The sequence below is a fragment of the Protobothrops mucrosquamatus genome, unplaced genomic scaffold (assembly GCF_001527695.2).
Source record: "Protobothrops mucrosquamatus isolate PMUCROS unplaced genomic scaffold, P.Mucros_1.0 scaffold_66, whole genome shotgun sequence".
Lineage (NCBI taxonomy): Eukaryota > Metazoa > Chordata > Lepidosauria > Squamata > Viperidae > Protobothrops > Protobothrops mucrosquamatus.
Window position 1 is genome coordinate 612,849 of NW_015386142.1, and position 24,975 is coordinate 637,823.

Here is a 24,975-nt window from a genome sequence, read left to right on the forward strand (position 1 = left end):
CTTGTCAATTTAATTCATTCCCTCAAATTCATTCAAACTCCCTGCCATCATAGCCTCATTATAAATTCTTTATGTATGATAAAATTATTCACACATTTTTATTACAAATCTTACTATTGTTTTTTTTTCATGAAGCATGCATGTCTGCATGAGGGAGAAATCGTTACATTTAATGTATTTTGTCAAGTTTAGGCTTTATAAATGATATTCAAAAGCATGAGACCAGTTTAATGCTAGCATTTTTCAGTTCCCTTCACTTCAGTGCCATTGAGTTAAACAGGACTGAAAAAGTTAACTTACAACTGGATCGTGCCCAGTTTTTAAAGAAAACAGTTATCATAAAACAAAATGAATACGTTAAAAAGTTCTCACAGTACAAGTTTCCAACTAAACTATTCTGTGTATATAAACAACAACAACAAAAATATTCCCCACCCAGCTACAGAAATATAGTTCTTCAATTAAATGAAATATGCAGTAGCAAAGGGAAGAGATAAGAACCTAAAAAGTGTTTTCCAATCATGGCAGCTTTCAGATGTGTGGACTCCAACTCCCAGAATTCCCCAGGCAGCAAGGGCTGGCTGGGGAATTCTGGGAGTTGGAGTCCGCGCATTTGAAAGCTGCCAAAGTTGAGAAACATTGGCCTAAAGGAAGGGAAAGAAACACAGGACATCAATTCAAAATGTTTTAACACTGCAAAATATTGCAATATGAGCTCTCTTTGACAGTGACCAAACTCTCCATCGCAGCTGTGGGAGGCGGTTCCTGAAAGAGAGCGCGAGAAATGAATACTGCATCAAGAAGCAGGCATGCACTTGCCATGATCATTCAATACATCAGCAATTTATCTCTAGATGGTGGCGTAACACAAGAACCAGGCAGTGTTTCCAAATCAAACCATGGGGATGGCTACAGGTTGATTAAGCTTTCCGAGGCAGCAAAGTGAGGGCATAACGCCATATTCGGATTCTGCAGCTGCCTGATAATCCGTTTGTGGAATTTCTCTCGCACCCGGTTGAACTCCATTATGTCCAGGGGATCCTCTTCAATCCAGAATTTATGAAATTCATGCATCAAGTAGCCTACGGGGACAAAAAGTCAAAGGATTTGAATTCAAACGAATTGGGTTTTCCTTCGATGCACGAACGGTTTTACTATTCCTCTTCTTCATGTAACCTAATCCAAATGTCATTTAATGCTATGACTTTCTTTGGCAATAGTATGGATGTGGGATAATATGAACCGCACGGAGAGAAGGAGGTGCTGCTGAAGGCAGGACAGCCCAGATGGGTTCTCATAAATCTCTTCCATCGTGCATGCAAGACAGGTGAAAAGGACTAGTTTGGAAAAAGCCATGTGTTACTTTTTTTTAAAGCAGACAGAATTAGAGACGTTTTAATGTTGCAGTATTTTAGTGCAGGCAATTATTTTTTCACCTTTTCCAAGTGCCCTTTCTTTTTAATCAAAGGTATTTTGCTTCATCCCAAGAAAAATGTTTTTTCTTATCGTTCTTATTATCAGTATCTCTTCAAAAGGCCTTGTGTTGCTTCTTCAGTGCAATCTTTCTAGGTAAGAACAAAACCAAAACTAAACGGCTAAGTTACCTGTTTTAACCATCATTTTAAACTGTGCATATGAACACTGCAATTGCACTAACCTTTAATCCAAGCATATAAACTTGGAAAAGTGAAGTATAAGCTTGTGGCTGGAATGGTGGTACAGCAAAAGCTCAGAAGGTACAAAGATAATTTAGAAAATTAGTTCCTGGTAAAATGAGGCTAGAAAAAAAACCAAAGCCTTTCCCCCCACCCTCAAAGTATGTTTGCAAAGATATTCCCCAGCTTTACCCAAACAGCATTTAAAAAAACAAAAGCCTCCAAACTTGAGACTAGCAACGTTATCCTCTCAAATGATTTTTCTAGCAGAATCTATATCGAACTAGCAATGTAGGAAGCTTTCAAAAGCAAAGCAGAAGAACCATCTGTTGAGTAAACTATATTAAATTGAGGTTATGGGTGGAAAATGTACATCTGTAGTCAATGGAGAATTGTTGTACATGGGAATTTTCAGTTCAGATATTGCAGCCATTTCTAACAGGGAAAAATATATATGTGAATGCCAAACCAAAAGTTCTTCCAAGAGATCAAGGGGTACCAAAATATATGATATATATCGGTGTTTCTCAACCTTGGTAACTTGAAGATGTTTGAACTTCAACTTCCAGAATTCCCCAGCCAGCACTGACATTGACAGACACTGATACTCACTCACTCACTCTCTCTCTCACATACGTACACACATTTTTTGACTGGTTTATTTATAATTAACTATAAGTATTCCTTGACTTATGATCCATCGCTTAGTGACTATTTGAAGTACTGTCAGATCCCGAAAAATCTACTTACAACCCAGATTCAAAGTTCTGATAGCCAGCCCCCCTCTCAGAACCCTTAAACCCTTCTTTCCCTTAATCCCCTTTTCCCTTTTCGGGTTCTGCCATTCTATGGGGGGGAGGGGGCATATGGGCTTTCTGCAGTGTATTTCCTTTGCTTTGTTCTTTCTCTTTGAAATGTCCCATCCCTTTCTTGGGGTGAGAAAGGAATGTACCTCCACCCCTCTGCCTTATCTTCGGGTGGAGGGAAGACGGTGCGAAGAGACCTGACTGTTCTGTTCCAGCCTACATCTGTCCTTGTTGCGTCACAAGAACAACCCCTCTTTAACAGTAGGCTGGAAAAACCAACCTCTTTTTATTTCAAAAACAGTCCTGATACGTTTTACTCCAAAACAAAAACACAAAATACTTTCCCAACAGATAATTGGTTACAAAAGCAAACAGAGCAGGAGTTAAACAAGAAATTCACCGGTAAAACAAACAGACCATGATCCCTGGAAGTTCTTTACAAACGGTTGCCTTCAGCAACCAGCACCGCCCACACCTTCCCTTTTTATAAAGCAGTCCCAAGGCGTGGCTTCTCAATGCCTTCTCCTCCTCCCCTGGAGTTGTCGTATTGACTGCTGCTGACCTGCTCTAGTTGATTGCCTGCGTCTACGAGCCTCAACAATGTCTACCAGCTGTGAATCCTTCAAGTCTGACTCATCCTGCCTACACAGCTGAGTTTCATCCGGAACACGATTGGAGGGGCCAGGCTCTTCATTAGATTGTGAGTCTTGTAACTCATCAGAGCCTCCCTTCGACTCTGATGGCTCTCCAAACGCCTCCTCCTCCTCCTCTGATTCCCCGGACTCAGCTGTTGGGAACACAAGCTGGCATGGAATCACGACACTGACAACCTTGGGAGCGGCACCTTATCTGTTTGTTCCCACAACAATTTGACACCTTTGGATTGGCTCTATTTGAACGGACCAGATGGACAGTTGGCGTGGGGTTTTGGTTTCCTACTTTGAACCCTCAGATCGTGCCTTACTTTCCTGTAGTCAGCACCCCCAATAAAAGTTCCTGTTGAAATGCTGCACGTTTCAAGAGTTCTGCTTTCTTGGGAGGTTTAGCTAAGGCAGATCCTTATACCCCCACATGGTCACATGACCATATTTTGGGTGCTTAGCAATTGGCCCGTATTTGCAGCCTTAGGCAGTGTCCTGAACTCCAGTGACAATATTTATTACTTTTTGCTGGTGTTTACTTTTGATTTCTGGAAAAAAGCCTCCCAGAGTCATTAATTAAGTTCGGAGGCTACAGCAATTGAATGAATGAATGAATGAATGAATGAAGAATAGCCCAGAATGAGCTATGGATTTGTATGACAACAGAAACATTCATTTAAATGACCATGGCATTTGCTTAATAATTGCTGCAACAAAGGGTTGTAAAATCAGGCTCAGTCATATATGGTGACCTGCTTAATGACCATCATGACTTGCAGATTCAATTATGGTCGTAAGTCAAAGACTATCTATATGCATGTTCCATTTTGAAAGTATGCATTAACCCTTTGTATTTAGCAATTTTAAATAAAAAGAAATTGGGGGAACCCAAAACTTTATTTCAGTTGTTACTGATGATGGCTAAGCTTCAAACAGGAAAATGCAATAAAAGCTGGTGGGAATGAGGGATGCAAAACTAGTCAGAATTTGACCTGATTACTGCAAAGTACATTATTTGACATTAGTCAAAATGTACCCAAGGAGACATTTTGAAAAAAGATTTGAAGTGCATGACTTCTTTCTCTTGAAACCTGGCGCGTGCTGAAACAACAGAGGAATTCTGTGATATGTTGAAATCCTGAGGTAGCCAAAGTCCAGAAAGAGTAACCAAGAAGCAGAATTAGAAGACAGAGTTAAAAATGAGTGTTTGATGGTGGTAGAAATAAAACAGCACCATCTGCTGGCCTTGGCAAATCATAACAACGTATTGTCCTGAATAATGTTAAAAATTCTCCAATGCTCACAAAGGATTTAATCATCAAAAAATACACAGAAGAGTAGAATCTGGGGGACATTTCAAAACTGTTTTCCTTTGGAGACAAGTCTACTTTAGCCAACATGGGGAAAATGTTCGTTTATTATGAGATTTTGCATAAAACAGATTGGCTTATTTTTCCTGAAACAGATCTATTACTGCCAAATACAGATCATTCTCAGAACCTAATATTAGTTTTAATATAAAGCATATATTTAGTCAATGGAATGCAACAACATTTTGTATAATTGATCCCTTGTAATTTGAAGAAAATACATAAATGCAATCATTCTCTTTTACACAGATAAATCCTCTCTCTCTCTCTCTCTCTCTCTCTCTCTCTCTCACACACACACACACACAAACACACAAATACTCACAAAATGTTTGCTGGAAATGGGCTAACGTTGGAGCTTCTGGAGCAACATTGTAGCAATGTGTCTTCAGAGCACCACTCACAAGCAGGTTGTATGCAAGTTCTGTTATGTTGATGCCAACAATAGCAAAGGAAAATCTGCAAGAAATACAGAAATGAGATTACAAAGAATAAAACTAAAGCTGAAGGAACTATTACATCTAGAAAATTCAGTCATTTCTGTTTCCAAAAAGTCATGTTAAACAGTCATGTGATCACCTTTTGCAAATTTATGACAAGCAAAGTCAATGGGAAAGCAAAATTCCCTTAACAACTTGCTACTAATTTAACAGCGGTAGTGATTTACTTAACAACTGTGGCAAAAAGGACATAAAATGGGGCAAAATTCACTTAACAACTGTCTTGCTTAGCCACAGAAATTTTGGGCTCAATTGTAGTCATAAGTCGAGGACTATCTGCATTAGAGTTGCACACTACTCTTTTAACCTGGAGGTAGTGTTTTCCTTCATTGTAAACCTCCCACAACTGTGCAGTGGGCTGAGAGTGAGCAACTAACCCAAAGTCATCTAATGAACTTCTTTTCCATGATAACCACTATAACTATTCCCCAACAGACGACAGCATAGACTAGAGCAGTGGTTCTCAACCTTTTTAATGCCGCGACCCCAACCGGTCGTAAGTCGAGGACTAAACCAGTCGTAAGTCGAGGACTAAACCGGTCATAAGTCGAGGACTACCCAACCGGTTGTAAGTCGAGGACTTTCCCTGCCTGGGAGCGCCGCGCATGCGTGGTTCCGCCCCCTGCGCCGACCGAGGCGTAGCTGGCAAGCGGCAGAGACGGAGCAGGCCGACCACCAGCTGGCCCAGCCTAAGGGAGGTAAGGCACCCGCCGGAAAAGGGGAAAAAAATGGCGGACAAAAAAAATGGCGGACAGCCTTGCTTGGCGACCCCCGTGAAATGGTCGATCGACCCCAAATGGGGTCCCGACCCACAGGTTGAGAACCACTGGACTAGAGCTTATTAAAATCAACAGCTAAGCACAGTGTTCTTACCACATCGCACATCTTGTTTCATCAATGCCTTCAAAAAATAAAAATAAAAACAAAGCAGAGGTATTTCTGAAAGATAAGAATCTCCTTCTACAATTCTATGGCAAGCAGGGTGAGCAGGGATTTAATTACAAAATTAACAGCAAACGAGAATGACTCTAATGAGATTTCTGGTTTGGAATGCTCACTTACCCAATAGCTTTATCAAACTTTTTCTTCTCCCATTCAGTCTTGCTATATTTGCTGAAAAAGTTAAATAAAAGGATGGTTTACAAATGAAAAATGTTTGCCCCCTCCCCTACAGTATGTCACCTCAATGGGAAAGCTAATCAGTCTGATAGCATTTTATTCTCCCTTTTGAGATGGGCTTTTAAACTGTTTATCTCTGAAGCCAATTTAACTTGTTTGGCTATCAGTATAACATACTTCTCCTTGTTAAAATATTTCTGAGACTGATCCCCTTGTGCCAGAGACACTGATTCTTCAGGCAGCCTAAAAAACAGAGTACACCGAGAGAGAGAGAAAAAATCTGTGTTCTATATTTCTTTCACATTTTTACAAGTCTGACTGCAGCCTAAGGCAGGTAAGACAAATCACTTGAAAAAGTAAGAGAAAATAACATTACTTATTGGAAGGAGAAAAGCAGAAAATGAATTGCCTTTATGTGGAGTTGTTTTTAAACATCTGAAAACTAGTCTACATGTGATGCCTCACATTCCTGATAATGTATTCATTTGATTTTGACAAGTGAATTCCCTAAATCTGGATGGAAAAATGGCAGTTCTCAGTATCATTAAAAATAAATAAATGGACAAATAATCCATCATCCCTTAGGTCTTCAAGCAAGATAGGTTGTGTCTCAGGAGGCTTCTTATGTGAGAAGGTTGATAAAAGAAAAAGGAGTGATTTTGAATCTATTTTCATCCCCCCCATCTTAACTTGCTTATGTACAGTATGTACAATATGTATGTGTGTACAGTATGTAATTTAATCACTTTTTCTGGATTACTGGAGGAAAGGGGGGACACTAAGATGGAGAATGGTGATTACATTAATTGCATGACAATTATTCAACACCTTCCTGGAAGAAAAAGTAACTGGGAGTGAAGAAGGAAAAGCTTGACATTGGTGAAATGGTAGAAACTACACTAAGACATTTTGGATAGTTAAGAGCAGGGCTTTTTTTTCTCATAGAACGCTCAGAATGGAGTTCCGGCACCTTTTTTGGATGAAACCTTATAGGGTAGGCAAGGTGGGTTGTATGACGTGTGTGAGTTCCGGCACCTTTTTTTTTTTTTAAAGCACTGGTTAAGAGTTAATATTAGAAGAGCTCAGCGGTGCTTCAACAGGGGGTTGGGCTACAAGGTGCCTTCCAACTCTTTTATTCTGTTTCTAGATTACTAAAATTTCAGTTAGAGGAGATGCATTATACCATTTCCTTTAACTTTTAAACACCAATAACCCCCAAGAATATTTGCAGCTCAGGATTGAACTGTGAGGTTCTTGGTGCCCTCTGAAATTGGTTATTTTCTTGCAGACATTTCATTAGCTCTGATGCTATTACCTAGTTTGGTCTCTCTCTCTCTCTCTCTCTCTCTCTCTCTCTCTCTCTCTCTCTCTCTCTCTCTCTCTCTCTCTCTCCCTCCCTCCCTCCCTCCCTCCCTCCCTCATGGATGCTTTTTATTGTAGAATTACATGCATGGTCTTTAACAATATTAACAATAGGCACCTTGGGTGCAATTCCAAAAACACACGGAGAACCACTTGAATACCATCAGCATTGACAAAATCACCATTAGTCAATTGCAAAAGCAGATTTACTTGGAACAGCTTACATCCTGGGACAATACTTTTTACATTATTAAACAAAATGGGAGTGACTCGATAGATGAACAAAAATGCCAAATCCAATCTAAACACCTCGTTGGCTACGTGACCACCACTACCATCACCAATAGTAATTAATTTATATGATGTCTGAATCCAAATGACTCTAGGAGCCAACTTCTCAGATTTTGTTTTAATTTATCCCTCTGGATCTCTTTTATGTCGGTTTCCAAATTTTAGTTCAAAGCTTATAAAATAGAAAAGGAATATATGTATATATACCTTATTTCCTCTTTAGTGATTTCCCTTGATTGTGAAAGATGAAAAAAGAAAGGAAAATAAGTAAAAAAAGTCTAAATGTGGATTAATGTTCATGATTTGTTAATGAAATAAATATGTAAAAGCAAGGCATTTTATCCCATCCTCACCCCAACCCCCAAGTAAAAGAATGCAAGAAAAATGCAAGAGCATTTTACATCAAGAATAAAATAAATAAAATAAATAAAAACTGATATTTCAAATGATTTATTAGATGCTGCTGCTAATTCCAGCTTCAAACACTACCTATATTTTGGCTGAAGAGAGTCTAAGAGAATTTGCTGAGCTGCAGGACCATCATGTTCAGCAAAGTATCTAGAAGGGAGAGAGAAAAACACACAACATGTGCCAATATTGAATGACATCATTACATCACTTCAGGTATATTTTTCAACATCTGGAACATCTGGTTATTCTTATAATGAACAGACAAACCACTGTGTGTAAGAAACTGAGACCTGTTCTTTCTGCTACACCACACATAATGGAATAAGTGAGGTACACACCTGTTAAAAATGATCTAACCTAGTAGTTCTCAACCTGTGTTCTGCAGACCCCTGGGGGCCATGATGTCATCATAGGGGGTCCGCAAAGGCTTGAAGAAATGTTATGATTTAAATCTTGAATTAAGTCTTGGGGGGTCTGTGGCCATGATCCGTGGCCACAAAAGATGTTAAGGGGTCCATGGTGAAGAAAAGGTTGAGAACCAGTCATCTAACCAAATGCATACTAGGAAATATTCTTAACTTGTCTAAAACATATACCAACTGAAGAATCAAATCATGATATATGAGCACCACAGGTGGAAAAGACAGAGATCTGATACTCCTATTAAAAACCTGCTGACATTGTAATTGTTGTATTAAACAATTTAAACCCTGTTTTCTTCCATTGTAGGCACTGTAGCGTTGATTTAAAGAAATTATCGTCTACAGGGACAGATAGTTGCAATGAACTGAATTCAGACTACCCAAGTGTTTGAAGAATAATTTTCTTGACAAAGGCTGGATATTTAAAAAAAGGAAAAAAAAAAGAAAATACAATTTGTGCTTTTAAATTCATTACGTGAAAGAAAGAAAAATATACTTACAGCAAGTTATACAACCCCAGAAGCCCCATTCCTCTAAAATCTGTTTTAGGATCATCACCTTGGAAACCAATTTCACACCACTGCTTGGAAATCCGAGCTTCCAAAGGAGAATCAGGTTTCAAGCATTTCCATAGCTTTGGAAGTAAAAGAAAATCAAAGGTCTATTGTAACACAGGGCTTGTGAGCAATGATATTTTTTTTTAAAATCCGTCCTTATTGGCTTTGCCTTTATTCTTACGCATGGTGTTGAAGGATCCTGGGGCAATGTGCCAACTAAAAATCAGCAAGGCTTTCTCCTTGACACTGCATACATTTCAAACATGGCCCCCGGGAAATCTGATTTGCTTTAATACAGAAATGGTGCAAGAATCCCGATCAGGCCTCCATAGTTATTTTCTCTAACTTGGCACAAACCTCTAGGCAAAGCTGCAAATCACAGAATGGCTGTAAACACCATTAGCCATAAAGGGATTTTTTTTTCTTTATACTAATTTTGTAAGAGCATATCAGGGCTTGTCATACTGGAGACTCTTCTGCTCAAAAAAATGGATATTCATGCCTCAGCCAGGCTTAAGATCCAGATCCAGAATGTTGCTAGAATACCAGGCAAGCAAATGGCTATAATGTTTTCAGTTTCAGAGAACTGTTATGAAAAAAATACTTGGTAAGTTTTCATTTACTTTGGAACTTTGCTGACGCTATTAATTACTAGCATTTGAACTGTGTCCAGGAGCTGTGGCAACAAGTGGACTGGCTGCAAAATAGGTGTTAATCTGCTAAATCAATTAAAGGCAGGCAGACAGCCACAATCTATGCCAATGGGAACCTCTGAGTCATCTTCAAGTCAATCCAGTGTTAGTGGAATTGTAGTTATCTAATTGTGAGATGACAAGAGTCTTTGTCATCATCATCTTCCATGCCTTCTTTTACTTATTTAAAAATCGCCCCAATTAACTGAGACTCCGAGTAATGTAAAACAAAGTAAGAATAAAACAGAGAAAACTAAACAACAAAATTTGAATATCATAATAATGGTTCTCTACAGTTGTTCAAGGTCAAAGACCCAGTGGCATAAAGGAGATGTTGGAGATGACTAGGCTGAGCCTGAGGGCAGGGTCAAATGCATCATCAGTATGGAATCTCTATGCCCCTATTAAGAGACGTAAGTCCAGCTCCTCCTTGAAGTCCATTGATTCTTATCTGGCACCAATTTGCCCTGACCATTAGTAAATCAGAATCTTATGTCTAGGTAGCATGAAATAAACTTGCAGTACTTTTGAACCCTATCCTGGCTTCTGACTTCTTGCACCTGACAAAAACTCTCTTAATGGCCTTAGGAAATTCAAGAAGGGATGGAGCCAAATTTACCTGTGCAGTAGCATGTTCCAAACTGTGGGGATTAATAATGTGAAAAGGCCTGCCACTTGACTGTTGCCCTCTCAAAGAGGTGGACCCATGGATGGTCATCTCTGGAAGTTTGGATTGGTCAGAGCTAGAGTCAATTCTGGCACAGAATATATTCTGGTGCTCTACTGTATAGGGCTTTAGAAGTAATGATCAGTACTTTGAATTCAGTCAGTAAGTCTACTGGCATTTGAGCAATGACTTTAACATTTGTGTTCTTCTGCAAAAGCAGATTTGGCCCATATTAATAAATTAAAATAATTTATATGTTGCTTTCTTTAAGAGAAAACTTTCAGTTTTCAGTGAAAGTTTCAGTTTTCAGTAAAAGTTGATCAGTTGTGGAGTCTCTTTACTATGAAAAATTGTGGTCCTTGGAGAGACTTTTAAATAGAGGAAGCCATACAGAGTAGAGTGGAGTGGAGTGGAGTGGAGTGGAGTGGAGTGGAGTAGAATATTTTTATTGGCCAAGTGTGATTGGACACATAAGGAAGGAATTTAATGTAAGATTCTGTATTAAAGATCTTACATTGGGGGAAGAAGTAGGATTAGCTCATGGGTGGATAAGTCACAGCATATACAGTTCCAGAGCCCAATTTACAGGATTCAGTGTACCTCAATGTTGGTAAGGTCAATTTTTTCAAACATTTGTGGTTGATTCAGAGATTTAGGACACCATACAAATGCTCCCAAAAGTCAGGTTTTCCCATTTTATCCTTTGTTTCCCTATTGCTCATAATATCAGATTGAAAATCTTCGTTATACTAATTTTAAGGATACCACATTGTTGCCTGCAGTTTTTGGAAGCTAAAGAAATAAGCAAAAAGCTATACCTTCCCACTCAGTTTAGCAGCTTTCCAATCACTCAATGAGCTTAGGAAGAACTGTATATTTAAATCTTTTTATCAGTACTCTAAGCATGTAACTTTATTCATGGCCTTCTTAAGAGACAAAGCTCACTTGTAAACACAGCTCTAGCACTTACCTTCAGAAGCATTTCTTCATGCTGATCCTCTTCAGAATCATACTGCTCTCGACGCAGCTTTTCCACCTCAGCAATCAGATTTCTGTATCCTACAATCTGCAAAAGGCAGGCTTGCAGGGATACACTTAGCCTAGAATGAAAAGATAAGCACGGCAAACTCAGTATTTCAGCTTTGTAGGACTGATATTACCTTAGTATAGAATGGTGGCCTATTTCCTTTTTTCCCCCCCTTCCAGATGATCAGCATTTTTGAGACAGTGTGTGTATTGCTCAAAAATCTGACTTTCTAGGCATTCTACAATCTACAACAAACTGCCTGCTTACTTCAGCAGAAAAGAAACTTTCTGCATGACCGTAAGGAACTTGTGGACATACCATCTTTCAATTAATCTTTACTGATTTCCTTGATGTTTGTCCTTACAGATGATTTGTATCCTTCTTGTTTAAGAGGTGACTGAAAAGAAATCTTTTTTTCTCTCTTTTGCTGGGAGCAAAATAATATTTTTGACTGATTAAAATAAAAACTCTGCTTTTTAAAAGCATTGCTTTGCTTCGTGAATTATTAAGAACTGAATGTGCATGCCAAGCATTATATATGGAATGATCATTGGATAATAAAGTAGATTGGGAGGATAAAGAACTGGTTCCAGGGAAAGATGCAACTGTGCCCGCTGTCCATCAACAGCTTTAGGGGAGAAATTATTTATCCAAGTTTGTGGCCCTGGCGCTCATGAGGGATCATGTCAAAGAATTACAGGCAGCTCCAGTTTTAAGTTGTTGCAGTCACAAGTTGAAGCAACCTTGTGACAGGATCCCTTTTATGATGTTTTCTGTGGTAGTCATTAAGCAAATCACTACTGTGGTCATCAAGTGAATAATGCAGTACTTAAGCAAATGGTAGAGTTGTTAAGAAAACTTCTGAATGGGATTTTTTTCATGGAAACTGGCCAAACTTGCACGATGCTGTAACCAGTCATAAAGGTAACTGGTTGCCAAACACCCAAAATGCAACCACGTGACCATGAGAGAGGAGAGCCACATTTTACAATGGTCAGAAGTGCTTTGCAGGCCATAAAGTGCCTGTTCTGAGGCTGTCTCAACTCAGAACAATGGGTAAGTTGAGGAATACTTGTATCTTTCACAAAACGTTTGCCAAAACCTGCACTATATTGGTAAAATCAACTTTAAAAGAAATACAAAACAAAGTCTGAAACATTCTCTCCCCTAATGCCACATATTTAAAACTTACTGAGGGTTTACATCTGGATTAATCGTTTTCAGTTCTATGATGGCATCTACCGTTTTTTCAATTGCATCAGGAGGAACACTAATGGAATTTTGGAGCAACTGAAACAAAAGAATGATCACATATCAGTTTTCCCAAATGCACTGGAAATAAATTATTGGAACTATTATGAGAAGTCCTAAGAGGGATATTATCCTGATTTATTTAACTCTGATTAACCCTGCACTGAAATATTTATGGGGGGGGGGAATGAGACAGGCAAGGGAAGTTTTAAAAAATCAAGATGAGAGCTGCACCGCACAATCAAGGCTTCACCACTTTTTATAAGTCATGCATGATGCATGTTATAAAAAGGCAGTCATCATCTTTTTTTTGAAAACCTCCTCCTATAGACACGTCTGCATCATGGTGTCCAATAAGGATGATCATCTGTGTTATCTTTAACTGAATAACAATAAAAAGAATAGTAATGAAAATCTTCAATGCACAAGGAACTTTCAAATTTCCATCTCATGAATATTCAACAGCTGTCAAAAGGATAGGGGTGAAAGACCCCTATTTGTTAAGGCAAATCAATGAGCATCGATATTACCAGGCAATCAATTCCTGAACCTCTAAATATGTCAGGTAAGTATCTCAGAGCCAATAAGATATAGAGGTTATATTTCAATTCCTTCCTTTTTACAGTATCATATTTTTCAGGTATCTGAAGATCTTGTTTCCAATTCTGCTATTGCAGTATAGATCACAGAGCTAATATTGTTGCATCAAATGTACACAATACAGACAAACTTTTACCCACCTTGTTTTTTGAATTCCTCAATGATGTCTCTGTTGGGAAAAATATTTTTGAAATTTTAATATTTTTTTTTACATTTTAGCATTTTTAACAATGTGGCCAATAGAACCATATAATATTTTATCAATGGGCTTTCACCAGCGAGGAAAAGTGAAAAAGGAGGGATTTTATTAGGAAACAAAGAGGGTTGAATTTTTATATGTACACAAAATATTTATGGGGAAGCTAAAGATTAATAAAATAAGTTTTTTTTAAAAAAAAATAAACTGTCTCAGTAATGTAAAATATATTTTTATTCAGCAGGACAATCTGTCTAATCTAGAATTTCTAATGTCTTGAGGTAGGATGGCGAATCGGGACCCCCAAATCACCAAACATCAGAAAATACAACCAAAGTCATATTTAGGGTGAACATCAGAACAAGCCAGAAGTTATTGCAGGATAGGTAGTCCTCAATTTACTACCAGAACTGGGACTGGAATTTCCATTGTAAGTTGATGCAGTTGTAAAACATAATATCATGTGAACCAGTTTTTTTACAACCAATTTTATTGGGGTTGTTAAGCAAAGCACATGTCCATTAAGCAAATTAAATGGTCATTAAGCAAATCCAGCTTCCCCAGCTGAGGTTGCTTGCTGGAAATTGGCTGGAAAGATTTTAAATGGCGGACACTACAACTTGGTTGTAAATGCAAAGTGGTTGCCAACTGCCCAAATTGTGATCATGTAACTGTGGGGATGGTGTGACAGTTGTAAATGCGAAGATAGGTTGTATATTGCTTTTTCCCAGGCTGTCATCATTTTGAACCATCCTTAAATGAAGGATTGTAAGTTGAGGTCTGCCTGTATTAGATCAAGTACTATGAAGAAAGAGAATTAATGATACGAAGCTACACACTACACCAGAAAAGAGAACAAGTGGCTTTTGTTCCATTTGCTATCTATCTTGTTAAATTCTGCAGGAAAAAAAAAAAAAACTACTATGTGTAGTCCAAGGAAAGTTTGTTTTTTTCCTATATCAATCACTGTTGGCTCCTAATAAGGAAACTGATGTAATATGATAAATGAAACCCAACTTGATAAAATGTTTGCTTGCTTGCTAACTTTTGTCTTCTGTTGAAGGCTGTCTTCTTGCCACAGTTAATCAGAATTTTATGAGACTCTTCAGCGGCAAATTTCATTGCCTTTAATTGCAATTAAGGAGGTAACCTTTTCTTAAACCAATATCTCAGGAAGACAGCAGGATAAGGACGTCTAGGTCACAAAAACATGCTTTCCAATAAAACACAGGTAGTCCTTGACTTGCGACCACAATTGAGCCCAAAATTTATGTTGTTAAGTGAAACATTTGTTAAGTGAGTTTTGCCCCATTTTACGACCTTTCTTGTTTAACAGTGTTAAGTGAATCCTTCCAGTTGTTTAGTAACACGGTTGTCAAATGAATCTGGGCTCCCCATTGACTTTGCTTGTCAGGTGGTCACAAAAGCTGATCACATGACACACACACACACACACACACACATCCGGGATGCTGCAACAGTCATAAATATGAGTCAGTTGACAAGCATCTGAATTTTCATAGTGTGACCACGGGAATGCTGCAACGGTCTTTCTTCCATGCTGTTATAACTACTAACAATCACTAAATGAACTGTTGTAAGTTGAGGACTGCCTGTATTCTGAAACATCAGTTTTGATGATGATGTATAATAAATAATTTTAAATTAGATTCATATACAATAAATCAGTCCAATCAAGGCTTGAGCCAATTCATGAACTGCCAACCAACCAACCAAACAAGTCAACCATTTTATGATTATCACGATGAATGAAAATAAATATTAAGAGTTGCCTAAAGATGCTTACCAATTTTCAAGGTTCTTTCAGCTCCAGACTTGATATTATAGCAAATCCTTTGCAGCTCACATCGTCCGGTCAGTTTCCGCACCACAAATTTCAGGCAGCGCCATAAGCATTTGCAATAGAAATACAGGCATACCTGGACAAGCATTCTGTCAAAAGAATCCTTAAAATGAGAAACCAGGAAAGCCTTTTTTTTATCAGCAAAATGATCCTCGATGGCAACAACACGTCTGAACTTTGCTGAATTTAAGAACAATATTTTTATGACACAGCTCTAGGTAAGACTTTCAAAAACAGTTTAGCATGGTGAACAAAGCGCCACTAACACGAAATAATAATTCTTGAAAATTGCTAGGGCTACAGGGTCTAAACAAGGTAGGGACACTAATCGCATTGTTTATCACACCCATGACTTAATTTCTGCAGCAGTGCAATTGCTCTATATTATGGAGGAAAACTCTTAGCATATTCATTTATATTTTAGAGCAGAATGGGTAACTCATGAGCTATATGCAGTTCCTAAAAACCCCTTTTTTAAGAACTCCCAAAATAATATTTTTGCTAAAATGAAGAGAAAAATAAGATTGTTAAATCTTCAAAAGATTATAAATAAAACCAGCCCCCTAAAAGCTTCCGCCAAAGCTTGAGCCTTATCTCTTCTGTTTTTTTTTATCAAGCACTCTTATAAAATCATACAACTGAAGGGACTTAAAAGGTCATCAACTCCAACTTTTTGCATGCTGCAGGATTCTCTACACTGATCTGTCTGACCTTGGAAACTTTAAGACTTGAGGCCCCTGACCTAGACCAGAGGTCCCCAACCTTTTGGGCACCAGGGACCAATTTCCATGGAAAAAGGTTTTTCCACAGACCAGAGAGTGTGTGGTTTTGTGTATTGCCTGCATCCCACACATGGGACTTTGCTTGTTTGTGAGGACCGGTTGCTGGCATGCCGTGGCCTGGTACCGGTCCACAGACTGGGGGTTGGAGACCCCTGACCTAGACTACAGAATGACACTACTTCCCAGCTATATTTGCATAGCATGTTTAATTTAACCACTGTCTTTTCAACTCATTGTTCACATGGTACAATAATTATGTAGTTAGTGGGCTGTACAAACACAGTTCCAGTAAGGGAACTGACCTCAATTACCTTACCATGCACCCATACTGGATGTGTTCATACCACATATTAATCCAGAAGTCCCCAAGCCCTGGTACGCAACCTGGCACCGGTCCGCGGCATGCCAGAAGCCAGGCAAACAAGTGAAGCCCCATCTGCGCATGCGTGGGATGCAGAAAGTGTATGAAACCACGCCCCCTCCGGTCCGAGGAAACTGAACCACTGAACCAATCCCTGGCACCCAAAAGGTTGGGGGGGCACTGTACTAACCAATAGTTTGCCTAAGTAAGGTATAGTGATTAAACCAGAATGAAAGGGATTCATTAAGCTATAATTACACTATATGGGTTTGTCAAAATCCTAAACCTCACAAGGGAGTTCAATTTTGGCTTAGTATATTGTAAGGGCATTATGGTTTGAATAGAGGAGGAAAGGAGCATTGTGCCTTAATCAAATGACACTTATTGCAAGTGTGACGTTTGATGTATTCAGTTAGTGCTATTTAAAAAATGCTGAGTACATAATTTATGGGTTCATATTGACTTTTTTCAAACAAACCACAGTTAAGTCTAATAATTGTTCATTGGTTTCAGACACACAGTGCATGTAGCCAATCCTTACCCTCATGCTCTTCTGTGTTCTCTGGGTACACACACAATGTGTGAACTTAAGATTTGCTTAGGTTCAGGATTTGCAGGCTCAGATGAATGACAGTTTGACAAATGAACACAAGATCTGGGCATATGGAGATGCTGTACATGCAGCTTTCCCCTTTGTTACATCTTTCACTGCATATTGCTTCCACATGCTGTCCTTTATAAACATTAAGTGGTCTCTGTCATTTAAAGACGTTATGAAGCTTGCTTACATAGGAACTCCATGAACTTTAGAAAATAAGCTTGAGGCAAGGATCCATCGTGTTCTATTATTGCACTATAGTTACTACAATACTTATGAACTACACAATCCTTTTCTCACAAGTCTCAGTTTTTGTTTATACAACATATTAGGTTATAAATATGGTTTGGATCATTTATATTCTTTGGGTGAAGCCAGACAGAGTGGTTAATTTATGAATCAGCATATTGGGCATAGAGATAATGAGCTATATTCAGTATTGTATGAACACTTCCCTACAGTATTTACTGAGGCTTACGCCCTGGTAAAGTGCACAAAGGGTTGCAATCTACATAAATTAAAATAATGTGTACACTTTAAAAGGCATGTGCCAACAAAGAATTATTTTATTTTTTTCTATCTACATCCTCTTCTACGGAAGCAGAAAAATGAACGTTGCTTAGTTCTTAAGCATGTGATTCTCAGGGGACATATATGTTTACCGCAATTATCAAGAACACATTCATGTGAATTGATCTGTCTGCAGTTGGTTAAGAAACCTATGTGATCAGTGATGCTGTGTTTTTAAAAGAACCTGGTACAAGCAATCTGTACCCTGTAATTATTATTCCTCAAGATACACATTCCAGTATATATCAAATCACATTTCCTAAGACCATTTTATTTCCAAGCTAACATTCAAAGGACTGATATTTTTGACCTTAGTCAAACTGCAAATTAAACTAAACAGAATTAGTAGGAAAGACCACATCACAGCCATAACACCAAAATTGATGGTGGAACATATAACTATATTACAGTGGGATACTACAAAAGAAATGTTATGTCTTAGAAAGGTTAACTACAGGAAAGCGAACATTCATTTGATGGGTACCTTTAAATGATATACTACTCCTCCATCTTAAACTTATGGCATTGGAGATCTTCTTTAGGAGCAAAATGGTATTGACTTAAATACAATTAAGGCTGTTATCATTTCAATGGTTTATTTATATACAGTATAAATTCTTGCTTGTAGAAATCCTGCAATAAAAGCACACTATGAAATGGATTAGGTTTTTAAGATGATCTGACTTTCCTAATTTTACCAAGATCACAAGATTAAAAAAAAAAAGGAGTACAATTTTAATGCCAAATAATTATATTCGGAAAGGGATTCCTACACCATATGTGTATTGTGTTGTTTTAACCATTTAGTTGTGTCTGACTCTGGGCAACTTTATAGGCAAGTGCTCTCCATGCTACCCTGTCAAGCACAGCTTCTTTCAATTGTTGGGATGTTCACGTTTGTGGCAGATTTGATGTTATCAAGCCAGCGTGTTCTTTGATTGCCCCTTTTTCTTCTTTCACTAACCATTCCTAGCACCATTGCCTTCTCCAATGAATCTGAAGACAGGACATGGCCAAAGTAAATCAAATGTGTATCTAGTATGTTATTCCCTGGACAGATGGGGAGAGAGCTGTCACCAGCCTAATTCTACTTCTTCTACTAACTACATTTGAATCAGTAAGACTGATAAGGTTTTTTCCCATCAATATTGAGTTCTTTTTGCCTGGATGCTATTCCCTAGGAAAAGAATAGCTCTCCTTTTTTTTATTGCAGCAAATAAAACTTCAACCTTACTATTTGAGGAACTTTTTAACTTGGGATAGAAGGAGCAATGCAGTTGTTTCTTTGCATGTTAAAAATGGATTTTACTAAGTATATAAGTAGTCATGTTGCAAATAAGTAACTTAATTTATTAAGGCCCCGAAAAACATTCTCTGAATATGTAAATGGTGAGCATGGAGACATCATGGTGCTTTGGAAATGGATCCATTTGTCTCGAAAATATCTCTAGGACTCAAGCTTGACTCAGATTTTTTTTTACCTTTTATGTATCTGTTATGATGTTATTCTGATTAGTCCTGATAAAGATATTATCCAGCAATAGATTCTGGATTTTTTTACACCTTCCCTATTTAATTTAGAGGAGGTCTACCTATAGAAAGAAGCATCTACTTATTGTCTAAAGCAGGAGTAGGCAACCTTGGCTCTTTTATGACTCATGGTCTTCAACTCCCAGAATTCCTGAGCCATAATGATGGACTCTGCACTGAATGCAAAGGCGTCTGTTAACTCATTACACCAGGGGTGGGCAACTATGGTAACTTTACGACCAGCTGGCTTAGGAATTCTGGGAGTTGAAGTCCACAGGTCATAAAGTTGCCATAGTTGCCCACCCCTGCATTACACCCAGCCTTATGGAATACTAACAACAGTTGTTTTCCGCAGTTACCAAAATGCAACATATAAATGCAAGCTTATTGCCTGCTAATAGAACCACACATGGGCAGAGACTAGAAACAAGGGAAGTTATCAAGGAAGAGATAAGGGGCCTGAACATTTGTTCAGCTTGGAATACATATTTTATAATACTTAACTGACACATAAGCTCAGTAAAAATTCTAACTTGGATTCATTAAAACGAAACCGCCACCTTTCTCTGTCTTTCACTGATGCTATTTTCATTTTCCTTGAATTTCCCCCAATAACAGCTAGATCTTTCAGATTAAAACAAGACTGGTTTTTCATTTTATCCATCTGTTTAGATTAAAAAAAGCACCATGGCAACCAGAATTATTATCACAATAAAGCGTTCAAAAACACTGCAGACTCTGCAGATTGATCTCACGATTCAGCAACCTTTAGCGATTCATTTCTCTAGATGTGAGTGGAATAAATATCACACCCACTACAGATATTTGCTGCCCCTTGTAAGGAATGTATAAAATAAATGTACAGAATGATAGTAAACAATGGTTCTATGGGTTCTAAGCATAGGCCCTCTTGGGAAAAAAAGCACAATTAAAAAAAGTAGCTGGGTAACTTGGAATGTTATTAATTCCACTCATCAATTCCGTGATGAGCTTAAGTGTCACAAATTTCCCATCTAAAATATGGATAGAGATGACTAGTAGAATGTATAACTGTTTCCCAGTTTCCCCCAGCCATATGAATTGGACTAAGTCTGTGACTACACCCTCATGAAGCTATGTGTTACCACTCCAACAAAATAGATGTTTTAGGAAACATTTTATTGTAACCATAACCTAAAAGTGCTTATTTAATTATTGAGCTTCGGCCCTAGATATATCCATAGCATTTCAGCTTCAGATCATTACCATTCCCTTTTAAAATGCTTCATTGGTCAGAATCTGATTTTTTCACATGTTTCTTAGAACAACATAGCTCAATTCTCTCCAGAGTAGTCTCTAGAGAACAAATACAACTCCTCCACAACCTTAAGACTAAATTCTATTTAAAGCTTCTTGGCATCTGATTATAAGGTAAAATGCAACTATTAGCTCTTGTATTTTAATTTCCTTCCCTTTCTAGGCAGTTTTGTTCTGCTCTGACTGCTTTTTAAAATAAGTTAAGAGGCCTGATGGAGTAGCTCTCATTTGGAGCTAAATAGCTCTTTACTGTAGTTGGCAACAGGACCTTGGAGAGTACCAGAAAGACAGATCTGCAATGAGTAAACTGACTGGGTCTGTTTTGCAAGCAACTCTAGGAGTCGTAGTTGAACACTCTAGACTAGAGACAAGGAAAGTATTTTCTTGTGATGATAGATTGGGATGATCAACTCAAATAGCAATCTCATGCCTTAGGACATAATAGCAAATTTATAGTCTTCATTTCCAGCACTGCCATTCTCATATATATCAAATCCAGGATTTATTTCCACCATACACACCCCAGACCCCTGCATGGCTTGGATTTTGCTAAAAGTACTGAGTTTTCATGAACTTTTGGTATCAATAGCAATGGCATTGTTAGCATAATGAGAAAGAGCTTGATTCTTGATTCTAACATGCACAGCTGCAACAGCCTGCAGATTCAGGGTCCAGGCTCTTTCTAACTCAGTGTTTCTCAACCTTGACAATTTTAAGGCATGTGGACTTCAACTCCCAGAAATCCACAGCCAGCAATGCTGGCTGTGGAATTCTGGGAGTTGAAGTCCACATGCCTTAAAATTGTCAAGGTTGAGAAACACTGTAAATCTAACTCAATGAAAAAAAAAACCTAAAAAATATTCCCCATCAAAAACTGTTCCAAAATAAGAAATAATTGCAACCCTGTTGACATGTGCAACAGGATTCCATCCATTCTGAATCCTCTCCCCACCAACTCCTCACCAACTGCAGACAGCTGTATGGCCCTGAGGCACCAAAAGATTTTCATCCTGACACAGCTTAATACTTTGTTTTTATCATTTAGGTCATAGCATCAAAGTAGAAGATTATGTATGAGCAGATCATTTCAACATGCCAGAACAAATATTCTTGCTTTGGGACACTTGGAAAGAATGCAGCACAGAGGGGAATGTTCAAAAAAGGAATATTATGACTTATTATTATAGGAATAATTCATAGATACATTATTTACAGTAATGTGTATGCAGGTCATCCTCGATTTACGACCACTAGAGGGAACAGTTTATGTCTATTGCTAAGCAGGTGGTTATTAAGTGAGTTGCACCCATTTTCACCATGATCGGTACGTGAATTATCAGAGTTGTTAAGTAAATAACATGGTCACTAAGCAACTTCTGCTATTGACTTGTTAGAAGTCATCTAGAAAGGTTCCAAATGGTGATTGTGTGATCCTGGGATGCTGCAACTGTCATAAATATATGCTGGTTGCTAAGTGCCCAAATTTTAATCACATAACTATGGGGATGCTTCAGTGTGAGAACTGGTCATAAGTCACTTTATGAGATGGGCAGCATATAAATTTAATAAATAAATAAATATTTTCATGAATGAAAGCAAATAAATATTTTTTTCTGTACCATCATACCTTTGAATGGTCACTCAATGAATAATAAGTGAGGATCACCTGTAGTATATTAAAAGTGGTTTAAAGACAGAATGAGATTACTGAACTGACACTGGGAGATTGACAATAATTTTGTTCTTTTAAGCTATAGCAACATGAGTTCTCACTGAAATGAAAGTAAAAATTACCAGAAATGAGCATGTATTAAAAAAAAACAACTAGTGAGCTATGGCGCAAAATATAAATTCCTCAGCTCTAAAATGCCCAGTTCTAACAATAAGTCTTTTCTATCTTGCCCTGGCCACTGGGCTTCTGCATTCTAGTAAGAATAATCTCAACAACTCAAATTAGATCTGATGCTTGTACTCTTCCCAGCAATTTTAATGGTATCTTTCCTCCAGCTTATCAAAGATTACAATAGTACAGAAAAGACCCATAAAAAACAACAACAAAAAACCCTACTTCACCAGAAGCATAAAGTGAGGTTACCCTGGAGTCAAGCTCAAAAAAGATTGTATCACAGTGTTTTCATTAGTCTAAGAAACACAAGCTGCTTCTTTTTCATCCTTTCCTCTTTTTGTGCTTGAACAGACTAATTTGTTTTTCCAAATATCCAAATTATGACATGCTTTCGAAATGTCTTAAACTGAGAAATTACATCCTAGGAATTTTACAACCATGAAATTACTTTAAACCCGGTGGTTTTTTCCAATTAACATCTTAAATCAGCAATATGTGTCAGTTGTTTAAAGATAAGAGAGACAGAAACAGTATTTTACTATGGTTAACGACCAGCACAATTTTTAAAGACTACTCAAGCATCAGAATTATACAGTCCAACAGGTGTACATAGAGACACAAAAAAATCAGAAAGACTGAATTATGACACCTAAATATTTCAATGACTTTATTCCTTCATAATGGTACAGATCTTTTTCCATTATTTTTTTTGTTGCTTTCAGAATTGTATATTATAATACAATGCAATTTGTATGATGCAACTTTAATTGTAAACTGCTTAGAAATGTGCCTTTATGGGAAATGGTATAAAATACTGTGCATTAAAAAAAATAAAACTAGAGAAATCGTGGAGATTTGGAAATCATATAATCAACATGCTAATATTACACAATCAGATTTTGCTGCATGCAAAATTCTAAGTAAAAGATCTTTGAAATTTCCAGAAATTTTACCTAAGGTGTAAGGCACAATCAGTGTCTTAATTTGATTTGTTTGCTTTTAATAACTGATAAGAGTCTAAACTAAACAGTAAATTTAGAAAAAGAAGCAATGCTTCTTGAATTCATCATGCTTTCAATCTAATGCTATCTCTGAGGATAGTCATAAGCACAAAATCTCTGAACATTTTCATTACTTCTAGCAGCATTAAGTCATTTCTCCCCTCTGGTTCAGTCTTAAACTTCTGAGTGTCTCAATCTTTGTTCTTCAATGTTCAAGGTATTAAATCTCAAGGCTGCAATAATCGTCTTGTAGATAAATAACCGATGCTTATAAGGAATTAAAGAATGAATGGAAGAGTGAGATTAAGAATTGTCACTGACTGGGAGATCAGCGCTGCAGTATGCTACAGAAAAGTATAATTGTATGAGATAAGGAAACATAGCCAAGCTATGGTCAGAATCAGGTTAAAATCCTTATTCAGTCATGAAATTCATTGGGTGACTGCAACTCTCCCAGAGAATTGCTTTGAGGATAAAACGAGCAAGTTCAGGTAGTCCTCGACTTATGACCGTAATTGGAATCAGAATTTTCATGGCTAAGCAAGGCAGTTATTAAGTGAATCTCATCTGGTTTTACAAACTTTGTTTTGCCGTGGTAGTTTAGTGAATCACTGCTGTTGCTATGTGAAACACGTGGTTATTAAGTGAATCTGACTTCCCCACTGACTTTGATTGTTGGAAGCTGGCTGGGAAAGTGGCAAATGATGATCACAGGACCCTGGGATATGGCAACCGTCGTAAATATATGGTGGTTGCCAAGCTTTTGAATTTTGATCATGTGATTGTGGCAATGCTGTGATAGTTGTAAGTGTGAGGATCAGTCATAAGTCACTTTCTCAGTGCTGTTGTAACTTGAGGACTACCTGTATGTTGCCTTACACGCTTCACAGAAATGTTGGAGAGAAACAGAACTAATACATAAATGAACAAGTAATGAATAAACGATGATTGATTCTGTAATTTGCTCAACATCAAACAATGATATAATCCAGACTTTCTTGAGCAAACTGATTTCCTTGATGAAATATTTTAGAGCAGTCTCAAACCAACCTCAACTGGAACTTTGTCTTAATCAAGGGCTTTCTATAAGCCAAGGGAAGTTACCTGAGAAAGTGCTTCATGATGGCGATTTTATATTTCAGCTATAGCGATGATCTTCAGTTAGGCACAAGCAAGCAGCTTCTCCAGAAGTAATTGATGCTACAAAGAGAAAGTGAACATATTTGATCAATGAAAAATAAACAGCGTCCAAGCACAGCTGAATCTTCTTTTCAAACATCATCCTACTACTGAAGATCAAATATATTTTGCAGAAAACATTTACCTAGAATGTGAGGCACACTATATTAAATGAAGTTCAGTGTCAAATACATGAAGAACCTAACATATTTATTGCGCCTTTGAGTCAACTTTGACTCCTGGCAACTGCCTAGATAAGTCCCTGAAGTTTTGTGGGCAAGAGTTTTGCTACTGCCTTCTTCCTAGAGCTGAGAATGTGTGACTTGTCCAAGGTCACTCAAATGGCTTTGTGCCTAAGGAGGGACTAAATCTGAGAGTCCT

At 37.8% G+C, this 24,975-nt stretch overlaps 1 protein-coding gene across 2 annotated transcripts; it reads right to left on the reverse strand.

Annotated features, from left to right (window-relative positions):
* Positions 1–909: 909 nt before the first annotated feature.
* ELMOD1 (ELMO domain containing 1) lies at positions 910–24,536 on the reverse strand. Of its 2 annotated transcripts, XM_015813083.1 has the most exons (11): positions 24,520–24,536; positions 15,375–15,520; positions 13,512–13,540; positions 12,713–12,810; positions 11,464–11,593; positions 9,078–9,211; positions 8,234–8,302; positions 7,952–7,975; positions 6,035–6,085; positions 4,798–4,931; positions 910–1,082 (listed from the first exon to the last, which is right to left on the reverse strand). In XM_015813083.1, the coding sequence occupies exons 1-11, from the start codon at positions 24,534–24,536 to the stop codon at positions 910–912; spliced, it is 1,005 nt and encodes a 334-aa protein (XP_015668569.1). The 2 variants fall into 2 exon arrangements, with proteins under 2 accessions (XP_015668569.1, XP_015668577.1); XM_015813091.1 differs by lacking the exon at positions 7,952–7,975.
* Between the last annotated feature and the right edge of the window lie 439 nt (positions 24,537–24,975).